Source organism: Trachypithecus francoisi, unplaced genomic scaffold (assembly GCF_009764315.1).
Source record: "Trachypithecus francoisi isolate TF-2019V2 unplaced genomic scaffold, Tfra_2.0 Lachesis_group0, whole genome shotgun sequence".
NCBI classification, from domain to species: domain Eukaryota; kingdom Metazoa; phylum Chordata; class Mammalia; order Primates; family Cercopithecidae; genus Trachypithecus; species Trachypithecus francoisi.
Genome location: NW_022681453.1, coordinates 181,794,466 through 181,806,511, shown reverse-complemented (window position 1 = coordinate 181,806,511; position 12,046 = coordinate 181,794,466). Strand labels below are relative to the sequence as shown.

Here is a 12,046-nt window from a genome sequence, read left to right as displayed (position 1 = left end):
TCATGGTATGTTAATGTAACTGATTTATACACATTTCTCACTCTCTGGAATAGGAGCTGTTTGTAAGTCTAGTACCAAGCGTAGGACCTGACACAAAGCATTTTCTTAATAAGAGTTTGTTGAATGAATGAATGAAAACATTAGAGGTCTTGGTGAAGGAAAAGCTGGTCACCATTGAATCTAGTGGATTCCACAGGGAAAAGAGCAGCTTCCTGTATTGCATTTGTCCAGTTAAGTATGAGAAGCAACATTTGCAATTGCTCTGAATAGTATGATTAAAGCACAAATTATTACGGAAAAATAATGGTTTAGAAGTATAGCATTTTAGTATATTTGTTAATTTCTTTTCTGAAACATTAATTAGCTAAGGTAAAGATGAGGATTTTGCTATATGATAATCAAACTAGTATCAATGAAAAATCAATATTAAAATGAAAAGTTAGAAAATTGTAATAAATGGGATAGACAGATGAAAGCTTCATATCTATATTGTAATGAGCTAATACCACTGATCAGAATATCAAGATATACATAGAAAATTGCGTAAATGATGGCCAGGCACAGTGGCTCACACCTGTAATCCCAGCACTTAGGCCAAGGCAGGCGGATCATCTGAGGTCGGGAGTTTGAGACCAGCCTGACCAACATGGAGAAACCTCATTTCTACTAAAAATACAAAAAAATTAGCCGAGCGTGGTGGCGCATCCCTGTAATCCCAGCTACTCCGGAGGCTGAGGCAGGAGAATCACTTGAACCTGGGAAGCGGAGGTTGCGCTGAGCCAAGATTGTACCATTGCACTCCAGCCTGGGCAGCAAGAGCAAAACAATGTATCAAAAAAAAAAAAAAAAAAATGGGTAAATGACGTAAACAAGTATGGATACTTGGTGAAAATGTGGGTATACACTATTTTAAGAGTCATATAAAATACTCATATCCTTTGACCTAGTCACCCCACACTTGGGGCGTTACTTTTAAAAAATAAACATTTAAAAGAAGGATAATGCTATAGACATGAAGTTGTTTGTTGCAACTTAGAAATTTTGGCATTTATGATATCAAAATTGGAGATAATTCAACCCCTCATATAGGAAAGATTATGTACATTCTGTCATATCCACACAAAACGCTATAATATGCAATAAGTAAAATTGTTTTCACTATTTAACCATGTCAGAAGTACTTTTAGTAAGTGACAGTAGCAAATTACAAAATTATCTCTCAAGTTTATGTTATATGTATGCATAAGGGGAGGGTCTAGGAGGGAAACTGGAAGAGAAGGTTTTGTGGTGGCTTTGGGGGTTGTGTTGTTTTGTTTTTGGAATTGTGGGTGAAAAAACTTTCTTTTTTTTTTCTTTTTTTGAGACGAAGTCTTGCTCTGTCGCCCAGGCTGGAGTGCAGTAGCACGATCTCAGCTCACTGCAACCTCCGCCTCCTGGGTTCAAGCGATTCACCTGCATCAGCCTCCTGAGTATCTGGGACTACAGGAGCACGCCACCATGCTTGGCTAATTTGTTTGTATTTTTAGTAGAGACGGGGTTCTGCCATGTTGGCCAGGCTAGTCTCAAACTCCTGACCTCAGGTGATCCACCCACCTCAGCCTCCCAAAGTGCTGGGATTACAGGCATGAGCCACTGCGCTGCACCTAATACTTTCTATTCTATTGTTACAACAATAAGGAGGCAGGGCGGAGCAGTGGGAACAGCGCTAGACTTGGCGCCACAGTACCAACTCCCTCCCTTGTTCTCTTTATCATCTCGAGCTAGTTTCTCAGTCTTATCTCTAAAGAGGAAATGTAATAACTAGGTATGAGAGCCTTTGGAAGTAGTACATCAGATGACAGTACAAGCACCTAAGCACTGCATCAAAGTGAGCTGAGTGTAGGTTGAACAAGTATGTCCATACAATGACTTTTTCTTCCAGTGTGGTAGAAAAGGTTGCAGTCCTAGTTAAATTGGAATCCGCCTTGAACTTTAAGGGATATATGACATGGTCACTAATATGTGCGGGTAAGTAGGGAACTTCAGGAAACCGATCATACTGTTCTCAGGTCCCTCTTTGTGAATTTGTGTTTTCTGCTTTTATTGGCCAGAATGGGGAGTGAGAAGGGATGGGTAAACGGCCAGTAGAGGAGTGTGGTCTAGACTTCAGGGAAAGTGGGAAAAGATCTTACAACATTTTTCACTTTCCAAGATAAATAGTAACTCTTTGATCCCACATTTATTTCTTTTAATATTATGTTTTAAAAGTTTCATAGAGATAATAGATTCATCTTGTGGGTACAAAGCACTTTCCAGAGCAAGATGGCCAGCTGACCACCTCCTTATCTCTTCTCCCTTCCAAAATGTTACTTCTTTCAAAACATGGGCATCTTTTTAAAAATGGAGACAGTAAAAGGGGAGTTGTTCCTGCATGACAGATTTCAAAAGATCTGTGGTGGCTGAGGATGTAGGATAAGGAAATCTCAGTCCCTAGTGAGCGTGGAATAGAGTTACAGGAACAGAGAGCAGGGAGTAGACTGGTCTCAAAGAACCACGGAGACCAGGTCCTGGAAGTACATGAGTGGCAAAAGATAGGAATGAAATGGAGCTGACAGTGAGAAGGTTAATTAAACCTTACATATTTTCTGTTAGGTCCTCCACTCCTTCACCTCAGTCTCAAACACAGACCGTCCATCAGGGAGGCATCTTTCTACCAGTCAGGAAATCAGAGGGGATTTTCCTTAAAACATTAAAAAAGTAAACAGCCCCAGATTAAAGACCCTCCCCATTACATCTGATTCTGTCAGAGCACCCTAAAACAAAACCCCCAGACCTGGACGTGGTGGCTCACACCTGTAATCCCAGCACTTTGGGAGGCTGAGGCAGGCAGGTCACCTTAAGTCAGGAGTTCGAGACCAGCCTGGCCAACATGGTGAAATCCTGTCTCTAGTAAAATTACAAAAAAATTAGCAGGACATGGTGGTGGGCACCTGTATTCCCAGCTACTCAGGAAGCTGAGGCAGGAGAATCACTTGAACCCGGGAGACGGAGGTTGCAGTGAGCTGAGATCGTGTCACTGCACTCCAGCCTGGGCGACAAGGGCAAAACTCGGTCTCAAAAAAAAATTAAAAAAAAAAAAAAAACCCAGAAGACAAGCCCTGCTCCTGTACACAGAGTAGGAAGCACTGTTAGAGAGAGGACAGTTACGCAGATGCTGGGGCATTCATTTGCATTACCATTAAATAGGAATGAAAAACCAAGCATGGCCAGACACTGAGGACAACCATAAAGCCTGCAACAGGAAAGAGAAAGACCAAGATGAAGTAAACAGAAAAGTGACTGTAGAGGCAACAAAGAATTCAGGGGACAGAAGAGATCTTAAGTACAAAAAACAAAATCCATCAAGTTAATACCTTCCAGAGATATATTACATCCATAAGGTAAGAATGGGATACTTTGAAAAAGAAGCTACTAGACTAGAACAAGAGTTCTTGGATATTAAGAAGAATCTCCTAGAAACTAGAACCAGAATACAGAGATGGAAATCAGAAAAGATACGAGATAATGAGGAACAATCTAGGATGTTCAACTTGTTACTGATAAGAAAGAAAAAAATTGGAGAAAAAATGTCAAAGAAGTAATACAGAATTTTTTCAAAATTGAAAGGGATCTCTGATTTGTCGAACATAATGAATGCAAAGAAGGTACATAGTCAGATGTATTTCTGGGAAATTTTAGGACACTGAGAATAAAGAGGTGACAGAGGACTGGGCGTTGTGGCTCATGCCTATAATCCCAGCACTTTGGGAAGCTGAGGTGGGCAGATCACTTGAGGCCAGGAGTTCGAGACTAGCCTGGCCAACATGGTGAAACCCTGTCTCTACTAAAAATACAAAAATTAGCCAGGCGTGGTGACGTGAGCCTGTAATCCCAGCTATTCAAGAGGCTGAGGCATGAGAATCACTTGAACCCAGGAGGTGGAGGTTGTAGGCAGTGGAGATCACGCCACTGCACTTCAGCCTGGGTGACAGAGCGAGACTCCATCTCAAAAAAAACAAAAAGAAGTGACATAGGGTAATATGCTAATTGATGGAACTAAGAAATAAAGATATAAGGATATTATTTTAAAGGTAACTAGGAGAGAAGCTGAAAATGTTGATACAAACATAATAGCAAGAAAGGAAGATAAACTTTCTTTATCTTCTGGGCTGTACTCTCGTGTTAAATAAATCAATGATAAGAAAAAGCAGTACACATATTTACTTAGAGACCAGAAGAAGCAAAAATAGGAACAATTAAATAATTTTTTTTTTTTTTTGAGACGGAGTCTCGCTCTGTCACCCAGGCTGGAGTGCAGTGGCCGATCTCAGCTCACTGCAAGCTCCGCCTCCCGGGTTCACGCCATTCTCCTGCCTCAGCCTTCCAAGTACTGGGACTACAGGCGCCGCCACTTCGCCCGGCTAGTTTTTTGTATTTTTAGTAGAGACGGGTTTCACCGTGTTAGCCAGGGTGGTCTCGATCTCCTGACCTCGTGATCCGCCCGTCTCGGCCTCCCAAAGTGCTGGATTACAGGCTTGAGCCACCGCGCCCGGCCAATTAAATAATTTTAAAATGTGCTGGGCGTGGTGGCTCACACCTGTAATCCCAGCACTTTGGGAGGCCAAGGTGGGAGGATCGCTTGAGTTCATGGGTTCGAGACCAGCCTAGGCAACATAATGAGACCCATTTCTACAAAAATAAAAATAAACATTAGCAGGTCATGGTGGTGCATGCCTATAATCCCAGCTACTCAGGAGGCTGAGACAGGAGGATCGCAGGAACTCAGGAGGTTGAGTCTGCAGTGAGCTGTGATTGTGCCACTGTACTCCAGCCTGGGCAACAGCCTATCTCAAAATAAAATAATAAAAAATGATAATTTGTAAATGGCTTCCTCTGAAAGACAGAAGAAAAAAGTGAGGCAGGGGACTCTTGCTTTTCACCGTAACAGTCTTTTGTCCTCCTATTTTATTTCATTATTTTATTATTTTTTATTTTTTTGAGGTAGAGTCTCACTCTGTCGTCCAGACTGGAGTGCAGTGGTGCAATCTCGGCTCACTGCAACCTCTGCCTCCCAGGTTCAAGCAATTCTCATGTCTCAGCCTCCCAAGTAGCTGAGATTACAGGTGTGTGCCACCATGCCTGGCTAATTTTGTATTTTTAGTAGAGATGGGGTTTCACCATGTTGGCCAGGCTGGTCTTGAACTCCTGACCTCAAGCGATCTACCTACCTCGGCCTCCCAAAGTGCTGGAATTACAGGCGTGAGCCACCGTGCCAGGCCTTGTCTTCCGCCTTTTAAAAATTATTAGTTTTTATTATTGTTACAGGATCTTTGGGGTGTCGCTTTTCTGGCTAGAAACCTCTGTGGCCTGTGGCGCCTTTGCCCGAGTTTTGCTTGGGCCCACTGGGCTCGTTCTGCTGTCTTGGCCCAGCAGGCGGCACTTGGCTCATGCTTCCTGCCTGGATCCCATACCTACCAAGGACAAGTCAGGCATAGAACAGCAAGGGGTGTGTGAGCAAGCATGTGATTGAGCCACTGTGCACGGTTAGACACACTGGCTGCTGCTGCAGGGTGAGCAGCTCCAGGTACCCGCACAGGCGCCAGCCCTCTGCAAGGCTGCAGCTGGACCAGGCGCACTGCAGACAGCTTCTCTGGCTGGCATCAGGGTATGCAGTAGTGCCCGGAAGCTTGGAGATGCCAGGAACCACAGGGCCCCAAAGAGGGAGTCACAGCCCCAGCTCTGGGAGCTCCCAGGTCTGCACAGCTCTTCTCTCCTTCTCTTCTCCCACAACGTGGTGAGCAAGGTGCATGTTTCAGCCCTATTTGCGTCACAGCTCTTTCAGCCTCACCATTCAGCGGATCTTGAGTTCTTGTCCTACATCCAGGAAGAATGAGGTACACAGACAAGTGGAGGGTGAGCAAGATGAAGAGTAGCTTTATTGAGTGATAGAACAGCTCAGAGGAGACCCACAGTGGGTAGCTCCTCTCCATAGCCAGGGTGTCCCAACCAGTGTTCAGCTCTCAGCAAAGAGGGTGGTGCCTCTCTGTGGGTAGATTGTCCCATCCTCTCTCCATCCTCTCAGCAGAGAGAATAGTTTTCTCTGTAGCTGATTGTCTCCCCTTGTGTCTCCATTTTCTAGTCTTGCTGAGCTTGTGGATGTTAGGGGCCTCAGTGGGGAGGAAGTGCGGCTTGGACCATGGGCGGCCATTGGCGGGTCCAGGGAAAAGCACCACCAGTTACCCCTCTGGTCCCTGAGACTAGTGGCTTGAACCCCAGGCTTCGAGCCCTCCCCCACTTGAAGGTGGGGCTTCATCACCCGCCCACTTCCACGCAGGAGCCTGCCCACCTCCTGCCACCATTCATGGCGCCCAGACTGTTTGTGCCAAGGGGCACCTACAGTCCAGTACTGAGCTGTCCTCAGCGCCCCCTCGGCCTCCCTCCTGTGCTCATTGGTGCCCAAAGTCCAGAGGGGGCTGAGGTGGCAGGAGGCTGGCATATCAGTGCTACCCTGAGCATTTGTACACCCAGCCAGCGTGCGACAGCACGTGGGCCACTCAGCCCCATCCTTGCTTCGAGATCGGAGTGGCACTGGGAGAAGAGAGGCGCTAGGCAGCGAGAGCAGACACCTCTTAGCCTTTCGGGGGACAGGGGCCTTCCCGGGCCCCGAGAGGGCAGAGATGCTTCCGTCTGCAGCTGCAGCTTGGTAGCTGCAGCCACGCCCAGCTCCTGCTTGGCTCCATGGATCGTGGCACTGCCCCGGGCACAGCTCTACCTCAGGGACCTTCTCTGTCCGCCCCTCCGTGCCCAACCACGCTGCTACCCCGCCAGCAGCTGACTCGGCCCAATCCCATCGTGGCGGGCTTCAGGGACTGTCCACTTCCTCCCTGCTGCACCCTTTCCACGGCAGCAGCAGGCAAGAGCAGCGATGCGGGCCCAGGGTCAGTAGCGGCAGAGGCTCCAGGCCTGGGAGTAGATCCTGCCTGGCCCCGTGAGGCTGGGGACTGCACAGTCAGCTGCCTTGGGTATATGGGGCACAGGGGTCCTCCCCGCTGCCCCTACTGGCCCTGCAGCTGCTCCCACCGCCACTGCCCACGACCTCCTTCCGCCACAGCCAGCGTGATGGCAGCAGCTGCTCCGGGCCATAAAGAGGCAATGCAGGCCGGGCGCGGTGGCTCAAGCCTGTAATCCCAGTACTTTAGGAGGCCGAGACGGGCGGATCACGAGGTCAGGAGATCGAGACCATCCTGGCTAACACGGTGAAACCTCGTCTCTACAAAAAAATACAAAAAAAAAACAAACAAAAAAGAGGCAATGCTGCCAGCATTGTGTCTTTTAGAAAGGGAAACCAAAAAAAAGAAGGAAAGAAAGAAATAGAAGGCTCCTGAGAGTTCACAGTACACTCTACTTGAAAAGGCAGATGGCCACAGACATTTCTAAGACGTGAGACTTTCTCCGAGATCCTCTTACTCCGTAATTGTATACATACATGCACATATATGTGTTTGCATGTGTATATGTCCATATATAATATTTAACATTTAATAAGGATTTATTTTTAAAAATAGTTTCAGACTTTCAGAAAAGTTACAAGAGTAAAAGTAGTTTAAAAAAAGAGCATTTGGCCGGGCGCGGTGGCTCAAGCCTGTAATCCCAGCACTTTGGGAGGCCGAGACGGGCGGATCACGAGGTCAGGAGATCAAGACCATCCTGGCTAACACGGTGAAACCCCGTCTCTACTAAAAATACAAAAACTAGCCGGGTGAGGTGGCGGGCGCCTGTAGTCCCAGCTACTCGGGAGGCTGAGGCAGGAGAATGGCTTAAACCCGGGAGGCGGAGCTTGCAGTGAGCTGAGATCCGGCCACTGCACTCCAGTCCGGGCGACAGAGCGAGACTCCGCCTCAAAAAAAAAAAAAAAAAAAAAAAAGCATTTGTGGTCAGGTGCGCTGGCTCATGCCTGTAATCCCAGCACTTTGGGAGGCCAAGGTGGGCGGATCACCTGAGATCAGGAGTTCAAGACCAGCCTGCCCAACATGGAGAAACGCTGTCTCTACTAAAAATACAAAATTAGCCAGGTGTGGTGGTGCATGCTTGTAGTCCCAGCTACTCGGGAGGCTGAAGCAGGAGAATCGCTTGAACCCGGGAGGCAGAGGTTGCAGCAAGCCAAGATCACACCATTGTACTCCAGCCTGGGCAGCAAGAGCGAAACTCCGGCTCAAAAAAAAAAAAAAGAGCTTTTGTATATTCTCCACCTGGACTCATCTGCGTCAACATTTTACTTGCTTCATCACTTGTGCATAGGCTTATTTCTTCTCTCTCTCTCTCTCTCTCTCTCTCTCTCTCTGTGTTTCTAAATCATTGGAGGATTGCATACATCATGGCCTTTACCTTTAAATACTTTATTATATGTTTCATAATAATATGGAGAAGTATTCTCTCTCATAACCACAGTAAATTTGACATTGATACAGCACTTTAGCAATAAGATTAATATTTTTCCTGTGATAGGCTATCTCCCTTCAGAGTCTGTTGTCATGTACCTGTTTCCTTTTTTCCTCCCGCTCCCTAGCCTTCTGCTGTTTACCCTCATTCTCTCTACTTGTTTTTGCTCTTTTGTCTTGAGGTCTTTCGGTTTATAATTATTTGGATATTCCTGAAGCTTAAAACACAGACATGCACTTTGAGGTAAAAAATTTACCAGATCCTGCTTTGGAAGAAGTCTCTAGTTCCTTTGATTTTCAAAAAAAGCTCTGGCACTGATGGGTCTTTGACCTTCCTTTCAAAAAATAAATTTTTGAATATGTTTCTGAAGGTTTAACAGCTTTTTTTCTTTTCTCTCTTTTTCTGCTCTGGTTTATAGTTTGAAAAAGTACCAGAAGGTCCTATCCCTCCATCTACACCAAAGTTTGCATATGGAAAGGTCTCTCTGGAAAAGGTAAGAAAAAAATAACAGAAACTTTGAAAGTGAGAGATGGGAGTGAGAAAGTGGAATTTAGTAGCAGTGAGTGAAAGTGCTATGCTGGAGGAATTGGCTCGTTATTTTTCTGAGAATTTGTTTTCTGCGAGCCTAATGGGGTAAACGATGTTTCTGGGAAAAGGGGGAGAGAGCGGTGAGAACATACTTATGCTTGTTGACAGGATGAGCAGATGGGACACAGGTGGGAGTAGTAGGCATTCTTGGATCATTTGGGTCATCTTGGTTCCTTTATCAGTGGTATAAACAGTGTCAAGTGCCTTTGTGGAAATAATATGCCACCTCATTGTTCTGGCTGTCAAGGCTCTTTGTCATCATTTACCTTTTTTTAGGAGTTCCGCAAAATCACAGGCATTTTGATAGATCTCTGCCCTAAATTATATACTTCCCTCCATCTCAAAGTTGTGTCCTAATTTTTATGGTCTGTGGTTTATATGTTAAATGGGGACACTGGAGAAAAAGCTAGAAATCAATCATAAATAGGAGTTAAGGGCAATGTATTCTAGGAAAAGCGAAAAAGAAGAAAGGTTTTACTTAATAGTCAGAGGAGTGACATAGCCAAAGTCAATTTGTTTTGACCATCTGTGTCTTCAGGTTTTCCCCTTTTGTAATCCCTAACTCCTACATGTATTAACTCACAAGAAAAAAAAAAAAAAAAAAAGAACCATTACCTATTTCTTAAGAATCTCAATATCCTAAAATAGTATCATAAGTTTTTATCTTCAAGCAAAATGACAAACATGATTATGTAATTTTTCCATCCAAGAAGCCCTTTGACATGGTTGGTTGGTTGAGTTCTTGTAACATTTTCCACCTAGTGTCAGATACATGTGCTACATTCTACAAAGAATGTGGTCTTTCTCTCTGATAGGGATCTTTCTTTAGTTTAATCAGACTTTAGTCGCTCTTGTAAAGGGAGCACCTTCTACCTGTTCATTGCTACAGCTACTTAAGGAAAACTTTGGTTTGTTTGTTTCAGAGCTGTGACAAATCTATTTTTATGCAACAGAAAATAGCTCCAAATGTTCAAAACGACAACATTGCTAAAACAAAGCTAGCTTAGTACCAAAAGCACATTCTGTTTACCGTGAAAGAAAATCATGTGAGCAGAAATGACTTTTTATTTTTAAATAAATATATACAATTGAAGATAGCAAATCAGCATATAACTGAATTAACTTTATGTAGAACATAGTTATATGGAAAACAGGTTTTTACCGTGAGTTGAATTTCTTAGCGTCCAGGCGGGAAAACACCCATATGAGTAGCTGGCTTGATGAAATTGTAAATCAGATTTTTTTCCTTAATGCTGCACATCAGCAAGGTAACCGTGGGAAATGTTTATGAAATTCCTAAATGGGCCGGGCGTGGTGGCTCACACCTGTAATCCCAGCACTTTGGGAGGCCGAGGCGGGAGGATCACCTGAAGTCAGGAGTTCAAGACCAACCTGGCCAACATGGTGAAACCCCATCTCTACTAGAAATACAAAAATTAGCCAGGCATGGTGGCACATGCCTGCTCAGGAGGCTGAGGCAGGAGAATCGCTTGAACCTGGGAGGAGGAGGTTGCAGTGAGCCAAGATTACACCACTGCACTCCAGCCTGCCAGTCTGGGTGACAGAGTGAGTCTCTCTCAAAAAAAGAAAAAAAAATCCTAACCAGTATTATGTCGTGGAAAATCCTGGGGTTTGGAGCCAAATCTAACCACAAATCCTGGCTCTGTCATTACTCAGGTGGACTTCTCTGAGTCTCCACAACACAGGGAGGACAGTAGCGCCTGCCCCACAGGGTAGTTGTGAGTAGTCAGTGAGCTAGTGCATGTAAACGCTGTATCTCGTATGGAGTGTGTAGACAGGCAATGACTGGTAGCTGTTATTATCATTGTTGTTATCGTATCAGAATAAGTATTCTGGGTTCCAAAATAACCAGTCCTTTGGATTGAATATAATAAATAGTTGCCAGGCGTCTACTATGTTCTAGGCATTGGGGCTGAGTATGGAACATGTCTTATCCTTAAGGAGCTGACAGTCTGGTGAGGAAGACAAAGATGAACAACTGAAAAATGATACAGGCATGGAAAATATGCCACACACAAATTCAGAGGAGGGTGAAGTAACTAGGAAGTGTTAAATATTAAGGTGATATAATAATAGTGTATCTAATCTTAGTTGAATGTAATTGGCCTCTGGTTACTACTTTTACTTCTTAGTTATTTCACTTGAGGGTGTTCAGAGAGGGTTTATATAAGGAGGCCGCATCTGAGCCTTGGTTTTCATTCATTTTAAGAGCCTTTTATAGGTCTCTGAGCAGGTTGAATTTCTGAATAGGTATGTTTGAAACCTTTTTTAAGACTACCATCATCATAGTTTTCTTCAGGAGTTAGGGAGTAGATGGAGAGGACTGAAGGAGACTGGGAAGCAATATTGAGTGGAATCTGAATGATTTAGGTTTATTTAGGGGTTTGGTCAAACCCGCTGATATCTTTGATAGTTAGGAAGTGACGCTACTCTCTACCTTGATGACCAGTGAGGGGTGCAGTGTGTGAATGCTGCTTTTGTTTCTTTTCAGTTAAAGACAGTGGGAGCAGCTCTGGACATTCTGTGCCCCTCTGGGCCCATCAAAAGCCTTTATCCCTTGACATTTATCCAGGTGAAACAGGTAGGCCTTCAAAGGTAATGCCTCGCCAGTTTTCTATTTGCAAAAATGTGCTTTCTGCACTGCCGTGCAGTGCCCATTCTGAGTTCAGGGGCCAAAATGGTAAGCAAATGCATTAGATCCCAGGTAAATGAACCATGAATTTCCAGGCTCTCTTTAGCTTGAAGGGCTGCACGGTGGGCTGATCCTGCCTATATTTTTTGCCCCACTTCTCACTCATACAGGAGGTAGCCCAACCTGCTTCACCATAATTCTGTACAAGTTGTAAATTGAGTTCACTGACCAATCTAATTAATCTTTATTACTAGGCATCAGTGGAAGATCACTGTTTTAATACTCAAAACAGACAGTTTAGTTATTTGTCTGTTCTTAGCTCAATGGCATAAGGACTGTGTTTTTTGG

The 12,046-nt window shown here is 44.6% G+C and overlaps 1 protein-coding gene across 1 annotated transcript in view; it reads left to right on the top strand.

Moving 5' to 3' along the window:
* Positions 1-12,046, top strand: part of GLB1 (galactosidase beta 1) — a 114,059-nt gene that overhangs the window by 76,953 nt on the left and 25,060 nt on the right. Inside the window, 2 exon segments of the mRNA XM_033212911.1 lie at positions 8,876-8,950; positions 11,558-11,647. Of these exon segments, the coding sequence (XP_033068802.1) occupies positions 8,876-8,950; positions 11,558-11,647 (165 nt within the window).